Raw genomic sequence first — 21,402 nt, forward strand, 5'->3', positions numbered from 1 at the left:
ACAGATGTCCCTATCCCTCTGCCCACCCAATGAGAATGCTGGGATCATTGTTGGTCCAATTTTCTCTCATTTTAATCTTTGCCTGTTCTAGAATCAGAGACTGGAAGAAAGGAGAGAGGATGATGAAAAGTTCTTTGCTGGAAAGGTTAAGTACATCCACATATACACTGATGAGAAAGGAGTTTCGTGGGAGAGAGAGTAAAAACTGTGAAATACGGATAGAGAAGGAGTATTTTGTGGTGGTAAATGATGTTTTAGAGCAGGTGATATGTGGAGGAAAGAAAAGCGAATATGAGAAGTATTGCCTAGTGGAGATATAAATTAGGTCCTATTTATTTATTTATTTATTTATTATTTTTTGAGACAAAGTCTTACTCTGTCACCCAGGCTGAAGTGCAGTGGTGCGACCTTGGCTCACTGCAACCTCTGCCTCCCGGGTTCAAGCGATTCTCCTGCCTCAGCCTCCCACATAGCTGGGATTACAGGTATATGCCACCATGCCTGGCTAATTTTTGTATTTTTAGTAGAGATGGGGTTTCACCATGTTGACCAGGCCAGTCTCAGACTCCTGACCTCAAGTGATCCACCATCCTCAGCCTCCCAAAGTGCTGAGATTACAGGCATGAGCTACTGTACCCAGCCAAGGTCCCTTTTAATATCCTTCAGGAGAAATAGTTAAAGAACAGAACACCTTCTTAATGGTTTTTTGGTGTGTGATTTTAAGCTGTATTTCTTTAAATGTGACATGGCTCTGGGACTGAACCACATGTGACATGGTTTTATTAGGGTTACATATTTATATTTACATGTTGTACACTATTCTTCCAATATTCCTAGAATATGAGCATAGAATATTTTAAGCATTTTTATATAATTTTATAATAAAATAAACTTAGATATGTTATGTCACAAAATGCATATCTATTTTTTTCCTAGATAAAACATAAGGCTTCAGAGGAACCACAAATCACACTTAAGAGTATGATTCTACATTCCTTTCTGCATTCACTCTTTCCTCCAGTAAGGGTAACAAAGGTGAACACTTTGAGAAGCTCTGGCTTAACCCAAAGGCAATATTTAGTCTTCATGGATACATATATGAGAATGTTATCTAGGCCTTTTAGAAAGCCATGCAAGAGGTGTGAATGTTTAAATGTCGTCTTTATGAGTAAGCACTTATATTTTGCTTCAGCTGTCAGCCAATAATATTCAAAAGCATGAACTAGAGTATACATGAACCAGTAGGAAAATAAGACTTACGTTTTCAGTGCAATGTCTTATTTTTGATGCACACAATTTTAAAAACTCTTCTACTTTCTATTGCTGCCAAATGTTTATACCAACAGCCTCTCATGCTTATCATCCCTTCATCTCTAACCACAAAGCACAAAGCATACTCTCTAACCTGCCCTGTCTTCCCTCCAGCTTCTCCATGTCAGAGGTACACTACAATTTGTATAATGATGAGGGTCAAAGGGCTGGGTGCCTTTGTTCATCTTTTTAAAAAAATGAGGAGGGAGTGCTGTGGAGGGTTGAGGGAGCCCTGAAAGAAATCTTGAAACATACATGGACATACAGAAAAGTATTTGAAGGAAAGCTCTTGAAATATTCCAGGATGAAGGACCTGGAGAAGGAGGACAAGAAATAGAAGACAATTCAATGGAAGTTTCACTGACAGGCTGGCTGAAATCTGGAAGTATGCTTTTATTAAATTATGTATTTAATTATTGATTTCCAAACCTTATATATTGATGACAATGAGCTTGGAGTATATAAAACACGTTTGCTACTCCTTCCAAGAAGCCAGTGAGACAGCTGAGTAATATGCTCTTTTTAAAAATTATTTTATTTTATTTTAATATGCCCTTTTTATTAAAGAGAATAAGAACCAATGTTGCTAGCTTCTTCAAAGGGATACAGATGAATGACTGCATGGATACTTTGATTTTGGGCCTCCTCATTTGGTTTTCTTGGTTCTTGCTCCCTAATAATTCTTTCATCAGTAGGGAAATGCCCTGAAGGAGTACAGACATTAAGTGGAGGTTGAGAATTCCAGTCTCTAGGTTCTGAAAACACCCAGGTGCGGAGTGGAGTGTGAGGACTCTGGGGAAGGTGCCCACCTAAAAACCAAGGTGGGAGTTTTGAGCAGAGAAGCGATTGCTCTGCAGGGCCCAGACAGATGGGTCTGAGGAGCACAGAATGTTTGGTTCTGATTCAGATTTATCCCCCTGGCCCTACACATGACCGTGTTGCCTGCTGCCTTCACCTTTGGCAGAGAGAAAGCAATGGTAAGGGCTGTAGGGAGCCTAGAGGAGGGAACAAGAGTAACAGACACAAGCAAGGCGGGAAGAGCAATGGACATGAATACATTTGAGCATCGGTCCAAGAGTATACAAAACAAGACTATTCCAGGAGGATGGAAAGTTCAATCATTGATTCAGGCTTTTCCCAGCTCAGTTCCTTTCATTCACTGTGATTACGGGAGGAGGAACAGGCTGAGAGCCCATATACAAAATATAAGCACCACATGCTCTGCTGTCATTAGTCAGGGAGATGGGAGGAGGGAGAAAGATAGGATCAGAATTCCTATCCAGATCACACCCCATTTTGGGGCTTCATTTTCTCATTTGTACAATGAAAGGTATCCAACTTTGATATTTTACGGTGCTGTGAACACCCTGCGTGGTTCACCAGTCAGTGATGTGTAAAGTACAGTAGGAAGGAAGCAGATCGTAAGTGTCATCCATGGGGGGTCAGGGTCATCTCAGTTAAAGAAACATCCAGGAGCTGGCATTGCACCTGGCATGTGATAAACAAGCAATACACAAGCTTGACTTGTTAAATGAACATACATATGGGTAGTCTTATCCCTCTGAGCAAATGGTTATACATATACATATGTGTTCACATATTCTCTTTGGGCTGGAAATGTAAAGATGACTATTGTGATGTCAATGACAATAAAAATGAGGAAATTAATTTCGATTGGCTTCTTCCTCTCATCCCAAAGCGCAATCTCTAACTTCAAAAATATAGTTAGATAGAAGAAATAAGTTATAATGTTCAATAGCAGAGTAGGGTGACTAAAGCCAACAATAATTTATTGTCTACTTCAAAATAGCTAGAAGATTTTTGAATGCTCTCAACACAAAGAAATGATAAATGTTTGAGATAATGGATATCCTCACTACCCTTTTTTGATCATTACACATTGTATGAATGTATCAAAATACCACATGTACCCCATAAATATGTACAATTATTATGTATCAATAAAAAACTCCCGCCAAAAAAAAGTGATCAAAAATGTCTGTGAATCAATTGTTTTTCCAAGACACCTTAGTAGTAACAAAACTAAGTCAGCAAGGTTGTGATGTTGATGGATAATAAAGGAAAGCCAATTTCTTATGTCTGATTTTTCTTCTATTTTTGGTCAAGAAGGAGAGCTTTCAGCCTGTAAAGTGCCGGAAAGAAAGTGGCAGAAAGGGAAGTGAAGCCCAGACGAGCGGAGAATCTTAGAAAATAATAAAGCACTGCAGGGATATAAAGGCTGTCAGTGCTTTGGGATCAGGGTCCCGGTTCTCATGTTGAATTTGTCTCAAGAATCTTGAATACCAGGAAAGCTGCTGGAAGCTGACACTCAAAGGTCTGATTTTCAAAAATGAAAATGAGGGGATTCTAAACTACATAGAAGGAGCTTGACATCAAGGCTAGCTAAATTCTAAAGTTGTGCTTCAAAGAACAGAGATGACCAAGAGCCAGCATGGGCTCATCAAGCAGAAACTATGCAGATTAATCTCATTTTCTTTTTTGTTCAAGGTCTCTGGAAAGAATAGGCAAATTGCATTTGAAAAGATCCAGCGTATTTGGATCATCACAAAATCCCTTATATTCCTGTGGACTACACAGAAATTTGTGCCTTGGGTGTTAAGACAATTAACTTGTTAGTGGTTGCATGATCATACTCCAAAGATGTCGATTTAGGGTTATCAAGGCCCAAGAGATCTCTAATGGTGTGCCACAGGGCTCTGACTTTGGTTCCAACATGCAACATTTTTAGCAGGGAGATGATAAAAAATAATAAAAGATTGTTTTTTCAGGTTTGAGGGGGTACTAAACTGAGAAGCAAAGTGAGGCTATGAGGATACCATAATCATGAGCTACAAAGACCCTAACAATAGAGAAGAGGGTTTTCTACTTTCAAAACTTGTTAAGCCCTAGATTCAAGTGAAATCTGATGCGGAAACATGATATGTAAACACAAGGATGGAGGAACTGCGCATGTTTGAAATAGGAGGGAATGTCAGAGCCCTGTCAAATCCCATGACATCACTCCCCTCCCCGACTTCCTGCTGTGGTTCCTCAGTGCCTCCATGAAACCCCGAACATTCCTGAGAGACAACTAACAAGAAGATATTTAATAGTCATAGCAAATCTACAAAGGACAGAAAAGTGCATAGCTCATGCTTAGTTTTGCCTTTTGAGATTAAAAAACGAAAGAATTCTGTAGGTCCTTCTATGTATGAGCAGGTGAAGTAGTATATGTATAACTAGGGGAAACAGACTGAACATTTCAGCTGAAATGATTCAGAAACAACAATGCTATGGATAAAGGGAGCAAGGCTGATGTGGCACACATGAAATGACTTTGAGGCCTTTCAAAACTGAAGCTGAAAGGACGTGTTGCCAGCAAAGTCAGCCACATGGTCTGCAGCGTCATGCTCTATTTTGGGGGTGAGGAGCCTAGCTCAGGAGGCATTGGGTAGCTCTAAGCATGACACATCAAGTAGACTAGCAACCAAGTGAAGAGCGTTCAGATGGGAGGAACGGGAATGCTGGAGAGTGTCTAAAGGCAATCTCATCATCTCAATACCAGCTGGAGAGACTGGGGCTGTGAGCATGAAGGGGATTTAGAGTGAGGATCTGGGAAAAACAGGAAATAACAGTGATTTTCTAACACTTGAAGGGAAATTAGAACTTAGATGTGTTCTGAATAGCTCCAGGGGGCAGGATAAGGAAAAGTGGGTGGAAGATGAAGGCAGACAAATGATAGCTCCATCAGAGGAAGAATTTCCCAATAGTCAGAACCAACTAGAGATGGAATGGGTAACTTGGAGGAAGATTAAGCTTGGATCACAGAGGTGTGTGACTGGGGTTTGAGGACTTCTTCACAGGGCTGCTATGTCAAGGATTCAATGTTTGGATAAAGGATTGGAATAGATGTCTCCTAATTCTGAAAAGTAATGATTCTAAATAAATTCCCATTTATACAGAGTCCCAAACCTTCCAAACTCCAAACAACCAGGATATTTGTTATACTACTTAGTAACGACAAGTGACATTTGTCAAAATGTCCCTGAACTTATATAAATTTCCAAAAGGACATTCCTAAAGCAAGATGGACTGTATCTAGGAGAATTCTAGTGAATTCTCTTGGTTGGTAAGCCACACATGCTCTGTGTAGTCACTGTTAACCACAATTGATCATGAATCTGAACATCCCATTCCCTAAACAGCCTGGACAAAGGAGTTCATCATAACAAATACAATTCCTTCCATAGCTCCACTTATATGTAATCCCACAGTAGATGCATTTACGCAAATTAACTCTTAAGTCATCAACAGAAACATATGTAAACTTACTTTTAAAAAGATTCTGATCACATTATACTTTTACAAATGCATTGGCTTTTAAAATCATTACGTTTTGCAGGATCTTCAAAGATAAAGGGAGCTGGGTTGTGGAAATAATGTGCATTCCTACTTACACATCACTACAATCACATTCATGTGTTACTCTTGAACTTTAAACTCTTTGACTACCCACACTGCTCAAATTCTTTTTCTCTCTCTTAAAATTATTTCTCATACACTGTCCCTACCCTCCCATGAGCTGATCCATATGTTGGATCATATCCCGTGTCCTTTGAAGTGCAGGAATTTGTGCAGAGGACCTGAGAAGTTGTTTACCCACAGCTATCAGGAATCATCAACACCCAAGTCTCTAATAACTAGAGGGAATGTGTGTGACTCTTAAACACATTTTACCTAAGTTGACCTCAGAAGTGCACCCTGGAGTACTTAAAGAGTTCAATGTTAGAGTGACTGCCAGTGAGTCCTTTGAAGCATAACTGCAGGCTTCAGGTTCCTGTTTATCCATCCTGTCACTGTCCAGGAAGACGGGGAACTGGCTCTGGATTGACCAGATACCACTGACGGTCCCACCCATCTCTAGGACTCTGAGTCTGTACAATTCAGAGGGGAGGGACTTAGTAATCTGCTAAGTTGTTTACTGAGATGCCCAACAGATATTTCAATTAGCCAGTGGACATGACAACTACGTTAATTCTTACTTGACTTTTATTTTATTTTTGTATTAAAATAAGGAGGGATTCTTTGCTTCATAAAATATCCAGGTTGGCCTATATAAAATATTTCCTCTGGCTTAAACATCCATGATTGTTTTAGCTTATAAAATCTGTCATTATGTGATTTATTTTAAACGTACACTTACCTAGAATATGCAAAGCAGAATCTGATACTCATATTTGAATTCACTTATGTTGTAACTAACCATGCAACCTTGGGCAATTCATTTTTCCATTTAACCCCCAGGCCTCAGCACTTCTGTGTAGATCATAAGGGCTGGTATAGAGATTTATTGTTTGCATCCTTCCAGTTCTGATTTCTGAGGCATGTCTGCATTAAGCAGAGCAAAGCATGGTTCTCCCTATACTCAACACTCAGAAGCTGGGAGGAAATGTAATTTACTCATAAATGTAGTATTTGTAAAATTTCCAATTGTGAGAAACATTAGCAAGAAACATGTGTTCTTTAAATTGCTTCTTTTCCTCCCAAATATACCACAGTGGCTAAGAAATAACTCCAGAAATGGGAAGACTTAGGAATATATGTATTCATAATATACAAATAGCTCAACTCCCAAAGGATTCTGTAAAGATACCATAGGCTTTGAAAATATTTCCCACCCAGCTTCCATCATGGATGGCTCTCTCAATTTGTATAATTCCAATGAGGAAAATGAAAATCCCTAGAGGCAGAATACAGATGAACTTTGAGAATAAACACAGATAGAAGGACCACAAACACCAAAGAAAGACTCCCCCGAAGTCGGAGGTGAAATGCCATATGATTTCCTCAGAACTCCTTCCCATTTGGTACTCAATTACCCATCTGGGGCCGGTGCCTGCCTTGTGTGGCCACTGTGAAGGCTGCGTCTGAGGCTGGGCTGAGGCTGTCCCCCTATGTAAGGATAGCAGGGCACTAATCTCATTAATAAAGCTCACTGAAATGCAAGCCCCTTGGAACATCCTAGCATCCAAAGGTCCCCAGGACTTACCAGCCGCTCTGCTGGTCCCGTCCTGCCCAGGTGATGGTTCTGCAGTTCGTGAACAGAGGATTGGCAGGTCGGGAAGCTGGGAGGAAATGTAATTTACTGCATCTGGTAGCAGAGAACAGGGAATACAATTAGTCACAGTGTTGGGAGGCCCAATGGGTTCACTGCCGAGACAGCAGCTTGTCTGCCCTACATAATGGACCGCTGAACAGGAGGATCAGGGTAAACAAAGACTAGCATTTGCCCAGTGACTGGTATTCAGCAGAGTAGCTGAGGCAGGAGGGATCCTGGCCAGAGAGCTCAAGCCCCAGGATGGCTCTATGTTTCAGAAGAGTCATCAGAAATCTCTAGATTCTAGGAGGACAATGAGTTCAGGGACGGGGGGAAGATTCAGAGATGGGCTTGTGGGAGCCATTATCAATTTGGTGGGATTGACCAAATAGAAAACATCAAACTAGAAATGTACATTAAACAGTACTGAAAAACAGATCCACTCTCTGAACCGGAAATAAAGCTTTCTGTGTCTGATTATACCAGAAATAAAGCTTTCTGTGTCTGATTATTATGGGGCTCATTCCCTGAACTGGCAATATAGCTTTATGAGCCTGATTCATTCAAAAGACCAACTTTATATGCATTACAACAAATAAACAGACTTCAGAATTGATCTCATGTTTTCAATACTGCAGGTTGGTGTTTCAGATATAAAGTCCTGAGATTCTAAATGACAACACCTCTTGAGCCCACCATTAGCCCAGTTGCAGGGAATGTTGCTGTGCAAAAGAAGGAGCCCATCAGCTTTGCTTGGGCAAATACCTCGACAAGCCTTTTTAGGGAGGTGAGACCCGGGGAGCATGAACATTAGCAAGCATGCCAAGGTATCAGAGGAAAGGAGGAAACACCTGAGGTGAGACAAGACGAATCTGGGTACACCCCAGAGAGAACTGGGAAAGTGAAAGCAGGAAAATTCCAGAAAGCTGGGCTCCATGAGATGTGATTCCTTCCTTGCATCACGACCATATCACAAAATCCTGGAACGTCCATCAGTCATCGATGGTTACATCTAACTGCTCACCGTATGTCTCTACTGAATATCCCACAATCACCTCAAACTCAACATGTGCAAAATGGACCTTGTATCTCTGCTCAACTGCTGCTTCTCCTGTCCTCTATCTTGGCTCATGAGCACCACAGTTCACCTGGGATCCTCAGCAGCACCCTTCACTCTTCTCCCTCCTGGTATCCAATCTGTTCCATAGCCTCTGCCTCCTCCGCATTTCTCACCACTGTCCCCTCCTCTGCATTCCCACTCATACTGTTTCCGTTCTAGCAGCTTTCTTTTTCATTTCTTGCTGAAGAGGATTGCAAACAGACACTGGACTAGGCTTAGTTCACTTCTAGACCAACCAGACCTTTTGCTGACTTGCAAGTGACTCTGAACAGTCCAGAATGTATTGACATCAGATCATTATGTTCATAGGCAAAGGTAGAGTATCTCTAAGAAAATAGATTTTTTGCTGGGCGCGGTGGCTCATGCCTGTAATCCAATCCCATCACTTTGGAAGGCCAAGGCAGGTGGATCACCTGAAGTCAGGAGTTCAAGACCATACTGGCCAACACAGCAAAACCCCGTCTCTACTAAAAATACAAAAATTAGCTGGGCACGGTGGCACACGCCTGTAGTCCCAGCTACTAGAGGGGCTGAGGCAGGAGGATCACTTGAACCCAGGAGGCAGAGGTTGCAGTGAGCCAAGATTGTGCCGCTGCACTTCAGCCTGGGCAACAGAGTAAGACTCTGTTTCAAAAAAAAAAAAAGAGAGATTTTTCCATATTAGCCATTTGGGGAGAAGGAATGAGAAAGGAAGATTAGGATGGCAGGACTTAGGGTGGAATGAAGCTCAAGTTGCTTTCCATCTCAGATGCTTTGTATGTGTTGGAGCTTGGATCTCGGATAAGGCAGACATGGTTGAAGGCCCCACTCACTGCAAGGAAGGAAACGGAGCCTTTGAGATGATGGTAGGCTGGGAGATGGCTGGAAAGCAGCCTGCAGAGACCCCCTGAAGATGGTTTTGCATTTGAGTCAGGGGCTGTGAGTGTAGCCACATGTCTGAAGTTGCGCATTATTCTCCATGTTGAACTGCACCTCCATGATTCTCTCTTTTTTTTTTTTGAGACAGAGTCTCACTGTCACCCAGGCTGGAGTGCAGTGGCGCTATCTCGGCTCACTGCAAGTTCCACCTCCCTGGTTCATGCCATTCTCCTGCCTCAGCCTCCCAAGTAGCTGGGACTACAGGCACCTGCCACAATGCCCAGCTAATTTTTTGTATTTTTAGTAGAGACGGGGTTTCACTGTGTTAGCCAGGATGGTCTCGATCTCCTGATCTTGTGATCTGCCTGCCTCGGCCTCCTAAAGTCCTGGGATTACAGGCGTGAGCCACCTCCATGATTCTTAAACTTAGGTCACAGTCTTCTCTTTCCTTTAACTCCCACTGTGGGAGGCTGTGGGAAGGGTCTGTGCCCCAAACCAGCACAAGGCAGAATGAGAAAGAGCAGCAGCTTGAGGCCAGTGGTCCTGAGGGGGTAGGGGCAGGTGGGTAACAACTGTCCGTGGGAAGACCAAAGCAGTAATCTAGGACTACAGGGACAGTTTAGGAGAGGAGGGATGACAAGAGCAGATCTGTAGAACTTCCAAGATTCACTGATAATTTCCAGAAGTCTGTGGAATGGGATCTTGGTGAATTTGACTTTCTGCATTCAAATAAGATAGAGGCTGGAGCCCAAGTGAGATCTCATGGACTGGTCACATGTGTGTCTGCATACTCAATGTTTTAGCAGGAAAAAACAAAACAAAACAAAACAAAAAACAACTACTTACAGACAAAGAATTTTCCATCTGAAAGAACATGTGATTCCCAGGACTTATGTCTCAGCCTCCTCCAGGAGACAGCTCCCTGCCAGATGGGAGTGGATGATGGAGTTACCTTTGCCAGATGTTTACTGGCTACAATCTTGAAGTCTACGGCACTTGGAGAGTTGGGCTACATGGCTTCTGTTAAGAGATAAGGGAATGGGCTGGGCACAGTAGCTCACACCTGTAATCCCAGCACTTTGGGAGGCCGAGGCAAGCAGACCACTTGAGGTCAGGAGTTTGAGACCAGCACAGCCAACATGGCGAAACCCTGTCTTTGCTGAAATGCAAAAATTTGTCAGGCCTGGTGTGTGCCTGTGGTCCCAGCCACTTGGGAGGCTGAGACAGAATCGCTTGAACCCTGGAGGCGGAGGTTGCAGTGAGCTGAGATCACGCCACTGTACTCCAGCCTGGGTGACAGAGTGAGATCCTGACTCAAAAAAAAAAAAAAAAAAAAAAAAGAGAGAGAGAGAGACAAGGGAGTGGAGAATGGGGCATCAGAAAGAGGACAGAGCAGCCCCCTCAATATATCATTAAGTACTAAACCCTAAGGTTTTAGAGACAGGAAGTGTCTGATAGACCAGCATAAAGAGTAACAAACAGGCCTGCCAAACCTTCAATGGGAAAAACTTCTTCAGGTGGCCTCAATCAATAAGCTGCCCTCTTCCTGCCACAGTCAGAATAGTCTTCCACTATTCTCCCTGCTGCCAGAGAAGGTGGAAAGCAGTCACCATAGAGTAGAAATTAAAGATGAGTGCTGCTTCTTAGCTCTAATCCTGCTGAAATATTTACAGTAGCTATGAAGAATCGAAACGGCTAAAGCCAGAGAAACAAGATTGATGAAAACTCTTCTTAAAACGTAACTTAGGCTGGATACTGTGGCTCACGCCTGTAATCCCAGCTACTTGCAGGGCTGAGGCAGTAGAATAGCTTGAACCTGGGAGGTGGAACTTGCAGTGAGCTGAGATTGCGCCACTGCACTCCAGCCTGGGTGACAAGAGTGAAACTCCATCTCAAAACAAACACACACACACATAATTTATAGGCAACTGAAGACTGAGGTTTGTGAATAACCGGTATGAAGGTTTTGATGTGGGAAAGGCTCTAAGCTACCACAGACTGGTATGGGATCGGAAGCTAAGAAGATCAATATCATACACCAAGGACTGAGATAGGCCCAGGACAGACATTTTCCTTTGCCTGTTCTGGCCAAGAGTTTTGCATCACCTCAGTGGGTAAAGAGAAGAATTAGCACCAAAGATATACTATATTCAATTTATAGTTGTACAAGACATTATGCCTAAGACAGTGAAAACAACCCACCCAATAGATGAGGGTTCTGCTATATAACAACAATGTGTATTAGCAGGGGAAGAGAGGGAGTGTCAGAATGTATATGACCAGGAGATTCTACTCACGAGTAGAATAAATTGCTCTTGATTGCCCAGGCTATCATGTAATCAAAAGCCACTGGTGATCCAGCAGTACGGTATCTCTATTTCCTCTGCCATGCATAGAGGGACACACCTAGAGTACCTGAGATGGGGTCATTACACACACAAACACCAGCAAGTATCTCACAGCACCTCGTAAGTTGGGATGCTTTTGCTGCTTATCTGCAGTGTCTGTATAGTTATGTAATCCTAACCGGACCTGGATTCTGTAATCTGCATGTATCAGAAATTAACAGTGTTTCTTAAGTCATCATTGTTCTATAATAATATCTTGTTGTTTTTTTGTAGCAAGTTGGTTGATTCTAAGAGGGTCTTGGCAACTCGGGGCCTTGGAATTGAAGAATGAGAAGATAAAGAGACATCCCAAAGTCCCTCAACTGGAATGTGCTTCACCACAGTGTCGCTCTATCTACATCAATCACATTCTGGGATGTATGTGTTCCCACCTTCAAACTTCTTTCTTTGCTAATAGATGTGGTATGATAAAGAGGTCACCCAGGCTTGGTGATAACCACAGATGGCAGGAATTATAATCCAGGGTGACAGGTAAAACCACAGAAACTCTTCCCTGGGCCATTTCCTAAGAAATGAGATCCCTAAGACTTTTGCATCCTCTTAAGCCTGAGCTCACCCATCCTGGAGGATGGAGTCTGCGGGCAACTTTCTCTGCAGGCTCTTTTCAGTTATGACTAGGCTTCTTACCACCTCTACGAACGGCTTAGGTGGATGAGTGAAAATAATGGGAAGCAATGCAGAAGAAAATGAAAGAAGTTTGAGGTAAAAATGAGAGAGGTGGTGAGAGTTTATGATGCGGCTGCATTTTTGCTTCTTAACAAGTCATAGAGTATGACAGGTCTCCATGCCCCACACAGACTTCTCAGGCACATGACATACAGGCTCTTTCCCTTCCCTAGTTATCAGAGAGACATCTAGGGAAATTCCTGATTTGAGAAGGGAAGGGAAAAAAGAAGTGAAAGCGTAAAAGGCCAACATGCACTCTTTGGGTAGGTGTTCATGGGTTGGTGTCCCACACCGCATCCCAGCCCGACATGCACTGTGTTATTGCTAATTGTGTGGCATGTCTCAGGTCTTCCCAGACTCAGGGAAGCCTGCCATCCTCCCCACGTTGTACCCACAATTCCCCACGGCCACTTCCTCAATCTGTGCCCCACCCCCAAAGCACAGAACAAGTGCCCTGACTTGGTCACACCATAGAGACTTCCTAGAACTATGGTAGGTTCGCTTTTCCTGGAGTCCTTGCTGGCTTGGACATGATTTGGCCCTGCCTACTTGCACTCAGTGCATGAAGTTTAATTTAGTACCTTCCTAAAGATCACCTGGGGAGACAAAATCCAGGTCTCCTGCTAGGGAAAAAAAAATTAAAAATCACAGTTTTTTTTTTTTTTTTTTTTTTTGCCAAAGTCAGAACTATCCTTCATGCAAATATTTTTGACTAATCCAGAAAAACACTTTTTTTTTTTTTTTTTTTTTTTTTGAGATGGAGGCTCACTCTGTTGCCCAGGCTGGAGTGCAGTGGCATGATCTCCACTCACTGCAAGCTCTGCCTCCCAGGTTCACGCCATTCTTCTGCCTCAGCCTCCCAAGTAGCTGGGACTACAGGCACCCGCCACCATGCCCGGCTAATTTTTTGTATTTTTAGTAGAGATAGGGTTTCACCGTGTCAGCCAGGATGGTCTCGATCTCCTGACCTTGTGATCCACCCGCTTCGGCCTCCCAAAGTGCTGGGATTACAGGCATGAGTCACTGCGCCTGGCCTGAAAAACACATTTTTTAACTTTTCCCCAAATATTTCCAAATGGCACTGGGAAAACACTGACGCCAATTCTTATCCTGGCTCCTGATCATCTTCCTAGTCTAGAGGCTGAACTTTCTTGTTTGTTTTTAATACAAGACCTTGCTATCACCCAGGCTGGAGTGCACTGGTGTGACCATAGCTCACTGCAGCCTTGAACTTCTGGGCTCAAGGGATCCTCCCACATCAGCCTCCCAAAGTGCTGGGATTACAGACCTGAGCCACCACACCCAGCCCTAGAGTGTGACTTTCTCATAGCCAGGTGAGCAGATAATATCTGGTCTTTCCAACAAGTCCCTGCATTGTAAAGCAGATCTAGCTGAGGGCCAAATGAAAGTAGGAATCATGGGTTTGCAGCTGAGGATACGGAGCAAGGTGAAGGGTGAGAAATACACAATCTCAGGTTCATCCCCACAGTCCAGGTAAGGAGAGGAGAGGACAGAGGAAAGGTAGGGAAAGGAGAGAAGGCAAAAGACCTGCTCTTGCCACCAGGAAGCCAGGACCCTGCTCCTACCTTCCTATGCTCTGAACCAACTATCTCACACAGGGAGGGAAGTTTTGCCCAGCCCTGTTTCTATGGAAGAAACTACAGTTGTCTGATCAGAGAGAGAGAGAGAGAAAGCAAAGAAAATCCAGAGACTGTAGAAAGGTTTCCCAAACACCAAATGTTTCACCAAAATTTCCTAAACTTCTCACGTGTGTTTCAACCTGAGGACCTAACCACTAGGACAAATGGGCTCATCCCTACGAGGGACCTGGTCCTGATGTTAGTACTCTTCTTTGCTGGGTACCTTTCAAGAGAGGCCTAAGCAGTGAGCATTGGGACCTAATGGGAAGGAGAAGAGCCAGGCCAATTTTGTGAGACGAGAAACAGTGAGTCAAGAGACAGTTCCTGAAGAAGAGAGGCAGGGAAGGCTTGGAATGTGGACCTCCTCAGTGGCCTGCAACCAGTGCTGCTACTTCTTCTGATGCCTTTACAAATCAACACAGTACATCTTCCCTAAGCCCCTGTTAGTGAAACCCCCTAAGCTGAACAGGACAAAAACATTCATCTACAGTTGGGGCAGAGAGCACTTACCTCCATCCGTACTGGAGAAACCCTGTAGGAACAAAAACAAGGCAGAGCGTTACTCTACATATGGGGGTACAAGCCCATCTTTTCCCATCTTTAAAGACTTAACCCCTCTTTCTCCCATGCCCAGACCCAGAATTTGACTGTGCTGGGAAAACGCAATGATCTCTTTTCTTCTGGACAATTTGTTTAGAGTTCCAAAATTACCATTCCCAACTTATACTAAATTTCTCCCAATAGAGATTTATTTCAATGACCTAGCAAACATCCTTGGTCATGTTGGAGAATGATATCAGAAAATCCCATCCTAAATTGATTTCATTAGATTGCTTTTCTCTCACTCAGGTACTGCAGAAACAGTTATAAAATGGAGGGAGGTCCTGAGATGTTTGTTCAGAGCCTACTGGTTTTACGAACTCTACTCTTTGATACACGGCACCATCTGTTTTTATATATATTAAAATTTCATGTATTTACACTCTTTGTATTTGGAATTCCTGTCCACTTCATAGGGTATTGCTTCTGGCCTTTTTAGAAAGAAAGACTCAATAAGCAAACTATAATTATAGCCACAAAGAGCATGTTTATTCTGCTGCATCAGAATTGGTTTTAGAATTCTAGAGTCCAATAAGAGAAGGCTTTTCAGGCACAACGTATATCAGGGATCTGGACAGTAGGCAGATGGGGTAATCTAATGACTATTCCCTATGCCTTGCAGCAGGCCAGATGGTCCCACACCCAAAGATATGCCATGCTCAGCTTCAGGAAGGCCCCTGGTCCTCACACATCTGCCTCTCATTTCATAGAGTTTGTGGCTCAGATTTCTCATCAATGCCAACTGGCCTGTTTCCCAGTTGGCACCATTTTGCTAGGCCTTACTTCCCCACGGACATAACTTCGAGAAATCGTGTTTGTTTTTTTCACCTTCTGAAAGTCCTTGAAGGATTTTTCTGTCTCCTTCAGTTTCTCTAGGATGATTTGCTCTTTGGCAGATATCTGGGACTCTTCACTTTCTAGCGTTTGTATTTCTTGCTCCAGCCTGGAAAACACACAAACAAAGGACAAGTTACTTTATTGTCCTGCCATCCACGGGCAAGAGAGCAGCTTCTTCCTGTTGGGCGATTTGTACCTTCCTGGCAGCCTTCGTTTTACATTACGCTGAGGAGCCAGGCCAAGGTTTTCCATTACATAGCATCCTGTGTTTCCAGCTCTGCCACTGGGCAGATATTGGTCAAGGGAAAGCAACATAGCACTGCCTCCCCTGGTTCACAGCCACCACTGTGCAACATGCTTCGATGTCTCTCTGCCAACTCTATGCATGCGCACCTTTCTTATTTGGAGGGAGATTATATTTACATAGCATAGGACATAACATCAAAAGGAAAATAGCTTCATATTCTCCTGGCCAGCTCATAATAACTGTTCTCTCAGGTTGGCCAAAAGGTAAAGGGCCATTCTTGCTCAAAGGAATTGTGTTGCCAAGAAATAGCTGGTGGCCAGTACCCTTAGGAGCCTGCTGTCCTCTCTGTCTGTGGCCTGGATTCTACTGCCAAAAAGAGGAGAAATGAAGAAGACAGATGCAACTGCCCCTACCTTCTGGAACTTTCCTCAATTTTCACAGCCACCCTATGTATTTTATAAAAGGGAAATTTCAGCACTGCCAGGAGACTCTGGAAATATTCCAGAACAGCAGCTGCAGCTATGATTTGGGGAAAGTCTCAACAGCCATATTCTTTCAGTGAAATGATAATAATTACCACCAGTGTTTACTGAGCACTTATTCTGTGCCAGGAACTTAGCTAAGAATTCATGTGGATTATTTTATTCAAACTTCCCAATGACCCTGGGAATGAGTAGGGAATCCCCATTTTACTGATGAGATCAGTAGGGCTTGGCAAGGTGAAGTAACCTAGTAAAGCAGGCTTTACTGCCGCAGAGCCCTGAAGCAATGATTCAAGCCAGGTGCTCTGACTCTAGACCTGCTCCTAACCATTGAGCAACTCTCACCACATGGGTTCTCATGTGTTCCCCACATCCCCCACCTTGTTAAACATCGCATATATTGGCATAGGATGGCACTGATATGCAGCAATGTCTTCAGAAATAATGAAGGGATAAATGTTCTCTTGCTACAACTCTAGACTGCTGTGCCTCTTGAATTATTTGATCTGAATTTATTCATTGGTTCATTCATTCAATCACTAATTCATTCATATTTTCTTTTGTTCTCTTTCCACCGTGTCATGCTAGAAGCTTTGCTGCTGAGTCTGTGTCTGCCTATGAGCCCCCTCCCTTGCCTTCCTCCTTTTCCATCTTTTTTTTTTTTTTTGAGATAGGGTCTCACTGTTACCCAGGCTGGAGTGTAGTGGAACGATCATAGCTCACTGCAGCCTCTACCTCCTGGGCTCAAGCAATCCTCCCATCTCAGCTTCCCAAGGAGCTGGGACTAAAGGCACACACCACCATGCCCAGCTAATTTTAAATTTTTTTTTGTGGAGGTGAGGTCTCACTATGTTGCCCAGGTGGGTCTCAAACTCCTGGGCTCAAGCGATCCTCCTGCCTCAGGCTCCCAAAGTGCTGAGACTACAGGTGTGAGCCACCATGCCTGGCCCTCTTTTTCCATCTTTTAATCTGCTCTTGGGAACTGGCCATTAGACTTAGACGTAAAATAAGGAATTCAGAGTGGGGTTTTCTGAAAGGTAAGGAACACCAAGATCCAGGCATGAATTTATTTAGTGACATACTGTGCCCCTCAGAGGCCCTTTCTGTTTCCTTCCTGGGTGTCAGAAAAATGACCTCTGAGGGATAAGTCTTTGCAGCAATTACTTTGGATTATGAAGGCAAGCCCTATATCCAAATGAACCCCCTCCCAGTGAACACAGCTCTGATATATTTGTCATTTCACTCAGGGTAAAAGTAGAAGTCCTACAGCTTATAAGACCCCATGGTATCTAGCCTCCCAGTACCTATCAACTCCACTCTACCAATGTGCCTATTTCACTTTATGCGTTAGTCAAATAGAACCACTCTTATTTGCCCACATGTACCCTGTGTCTTTTCCTCCTCTAGGAAACTCAACTCAAACTCCTAACCATTCTTGAAGTCTCAGCTCAGACGCCACCTGTCATGAGGCGTTCACAGATTTCATTGCCAGGAAATAACATCACTCCCCTCTGAACATTTCTTAGCATATCATTTTGTTTTATTAGAAGTCTTATCAAGTCTACTATATACTAGAGCAGTAACTCTCAACTGAGGTAATCTTGTCCCTCAGGGGATATTTGGCAATGTCTAGAGATAATTTGGTTGTCCAAAGCTCAAGGGGATGGGACTGGTGTTACTGGGTAGAGGTCAGGGATGCTGGTAAACATCCCACAACGCACCCGATGGCACCCTACAACAAAGAATTTTCTGGCTCCAAATAGTAATGTAAACTACTAATTTCCCCTACTAGATTATGAATTCCTCAGACGGAGGGCACAAATGCTCAATACACCTACATTGAATGAATTTAAAAAGCTGAGCTAAGTTGCACAAAGGTGTGGCCCAGCCAAGATCAGACTTTCAGAATTTTGGAGACAAGAGTGAATTTTTCAGCAAGCTTTGACTTGAGAGGCTGTGTGTGGGCGAGACGCAAAGAGAATTTACGGAGTGGGGCTGACCAATCTAGAGGTACAAACACAGAGATATAAAACTTCTTTGCCATTCCAGATGTTCAGAAAATCTTCTACACACATCCGTGTAAATTATTTTGGGGGGAGTAAGTAAAGCGATACGCGTGTGAAATAGGAACAACACACGAGACAGTCAAATTATCCATAAACTGAATTAATTCAATGAGTAGAGGAGCTCTGGACTAGAGGTTCCCTGTGTAGACTGGATGATACTACCAACCAGGTGGGCTCTGAGCAGATTTTATCTTATTTATTTATTTATTTGAGGTGTGATTACAGGTGTGAGCCACCACGCCTAGCCTCAGTAAATTTGATTTAAATCTCAAAGAACAGAGTACTTTAGCAGATATTTAGGGTGTGCAGTAGATTATATTATTCTTGGGCCGGTTGCAATGGCTCATGCCTGTAATCCAGCACTTTGGGAGGCCGAGGCGGGTGGATACCTGAGGTTAGGAGTTTGGGATCAGCCTCACCAACATGGTGAAAGCCCATCTCTACTAAAAATACAAAAATTAGTTGGGCATGGTGGTGCACACCGGTAATCCCAACTACTCAGGAGGCTGAGGCCGGAGAATCGCTTGAACCCAGGAGACAGAGGCTGCAGTGAGCACAGATTGTGCCATTGCACTTCAGCCTGGGCAACAGAGTGAGACTCCATCTCAAAAAAAAAAAAAAAAAAAAAAAGATTACATTATTCTCAAAAATATTCCCTTCCTTCCTCCCTTACTTCCATGGGAAAAGTACATGCTTCCCTAAGCCACTGATGTCAATCTTGACCATGTGATTTGCTCTAGGCTCATGGTGGATGGGACACACTTCCCAGTCCCTTGATACTGGCTGCAGCCATGTGACATGCTTTAGCCAATAGGATGTGAGCAGATAAGACAGAAGCAGAGGCTTGAAAAGTGCTTGCCCAGTTGAGCTTGTCGTCTTGCACCCCTTCCATTGCCAAGACAATAACTTATCTGGGCAGCTGCTGCCCCGTCAGCGTGGACTGCAGAAAGAACACACACGGGATAGACCTGAGGACAACACACAGATAGGCACAGTGTGCCCTGGCCCTGTGGGTTTCAGGGCTCTCAGCTATATAGTTCAGATGCACCTGAAATTAGAGCCACTCAGCTAAGCCCAGTCAAATCAGCAAATACCCAGCCTACTCACAGAAGTGTGGGCAAGAATAAATAACTTTAGGTTTAAGCCACTGAATTTGAGGGTGTGTTATCTAGCATTATTGTGGTAATAAGGAACTGGTACAGGTCAAATATAAGTGTGTGTACATTATATAATATATATATATTTATATCCTACTAATATATATCCCAATAATGTATATACCAATTATATAATACCTATACACATATATCTATATGTGTGTTATATGTATTTTTATATATCCCAATAATACCTGAAGCTAAATGATTAGAAAGAACATAAGGCACCCTCTCCTCCCTTCCCTAATCCTCAATCCTCTGAGAAATCTGGAGGGAAACAGGGCACTCCTTCAAAAGGATTAAGATTGAAAAAACAGAAAAATATCAGTGATAGTTGTCTCTGAGTAATGGAATTAAAGGTGATTTCATTTTTAAAAAATAATTTTCAATATTTTCCCAATTTAAAAAATTCATTTATTACTTGTCTAAGCAGAATGAAAACAATAAATTCCCTTTTCAAAATACCTCCTGAGGCTTTCTGCTGAGAAGGCAGCATCTCCCAGGCTGTGGCATGAAAGAGGGGCCAGGGCCTCATCTTCCCACATGTCTAGTGAGGGGGAAATGGGAGCACCCCAACATCTATTTAAATTCAAAACCAACATTTACGGAGCTTGTTTGGTTGGACTCTGAGCTAGGCACTACAGGGGATTCTAAAACAAACCAGATCGTGTTAAAAATGGCTGACGAAAGCCGAAGATGGCTGTCTCTCAGTAACTCACTTCTTCCAGTGAAGCAACCCCAAGTGGTGAAGAATTCTCTGCGACCTGATGCCCACTGGCTGGCCTGTCTCCACAACGTGCCCTGGCCCTATGGGTTTCAAGGCTCTCAGCTATCTAGTTCAAGTGCTAAAGATTTGGGTCATGATACTGTGTAACTGAGAAGGAACGAAGAGAGAGGGAGAGAGAGAGAAAAAAGAAAGAAACGAAATGAAACCTTTGTGATAACAACCACCGAGTTTCAACCCAAATGGAATGAATGAAGGAAATGGAGAGTTTATGTCAGATCCAATGCAGATTTTTCTATAAGTTCACATGTGGTCTTGGGCCAGGCTCTGAGGGTGTGGTCAGTCCAGGCTGCTCTCTTTCTTAGGAAAACCTGAGTCCTGGGGCAAAGGAGCTTCCCAAGGAACAGAGTGTCATGGGGTTAACAACAGTCATCCCAACCAGGTTGCAGATGCCACCGTTTTGTAGTTTCATGACTGAAATCTAATGCAGTCTTCTCTGGAAGAGCCAAATAGATATTGCTGTGCTAAAAATAAAGACTGGGCAGGAAGTGTAATTTATACGCAAGGTTAATCGAGGATCCGTAGGCTGTGGCAGGTGCACATAACAGTCTCTAACCTGCTTGCTCAGTTCCTTCTGAGCAAAAAGCAAACCGTAATAAGCCGTAAGGAAAGGTGACACACTGCAGCTGTGTAGGTTTAATTTACGGGAGATGAGGTTGCAATCATGGCCAAATGGTCTTATAAAATCTATCTAACGCCAATAGATCATCCTCACAAGAAAATATAAAGGACCTCTCGCTCTGGGAAGTGCATCGATCATGTTCTTATTTCAAAGTTTATTTAGACATTCATCCATCCAACTTCATGCAAACACTTTCTCTGTATCAGGCACTGTGCTGAGCACTGGGGATGGAGAAATAAATCAGACACAGTGTCTGCTCATGAGACTTTTTGGTCAAGTAATGCAAACAGCCATGTGAACACATAAATTACAATACAAACCAAAAATAGCAGTAATAGAGGAAAGAACAACATGCTGTAGAATAGTTGGTTCTGCCTGTGAGTGTGTGGTGGGGATGCCGAGTGGTCTTCTCAGTATCAATTCTCCCACTCTTCCAAACTAACAGAATCCTTATTTGGTTGGGGATGGCAGTGTGCCCGCCTGAAAAAATTATGTATCCTAACTTCC

At 43.2% G+C, this 21,402-nt stretch overlaps 1 protein-coding gene across 7 annotated transcripts in view; it reads right to left on the reverse strand.

The window, feature by feature from the left end:
• Window positions 1-21,402, reverse strand: part of PALM2AKAP2 (PALM2 and AKAP2 fusion) — a 525,798-nt gene that overhangs the window by 226,387 nt on the left and 278,009 nt on the right. For all 7 annotated transcript variants that reach the window (XM_077965341.1, XM_077965340.1, XM_077965339.1 and 4 more), the window contains 3 exon segments: window positions 15,529-15,643; window positions 14,611-14,632; window positions 7,361-7,462 (listed from right to left, as the gene is read on the reverse strand). In XM_077965341.1, the coding sequence (XP_077821467.1) occupies window positions 7,361-7,462; window positions 14,611-14,632; window positions 15,529-15,643 (239 nt within the window).

The sequence above is a fragment of the Macaca mulatta genome, chromosome 15 (genome assembly GCF_049350105.2).
Source record: "Macaca mulatta isolate MMU2019108-1 chromosome 15, T2T-MMU8v2.0, whole genome shotgun sequence".
Lineage (NCBI taxonomy): Eukaryota > Metazoa > Chordata > Mammalia > Primates > Cercopithecidae > Macaca > Macaca mulatta.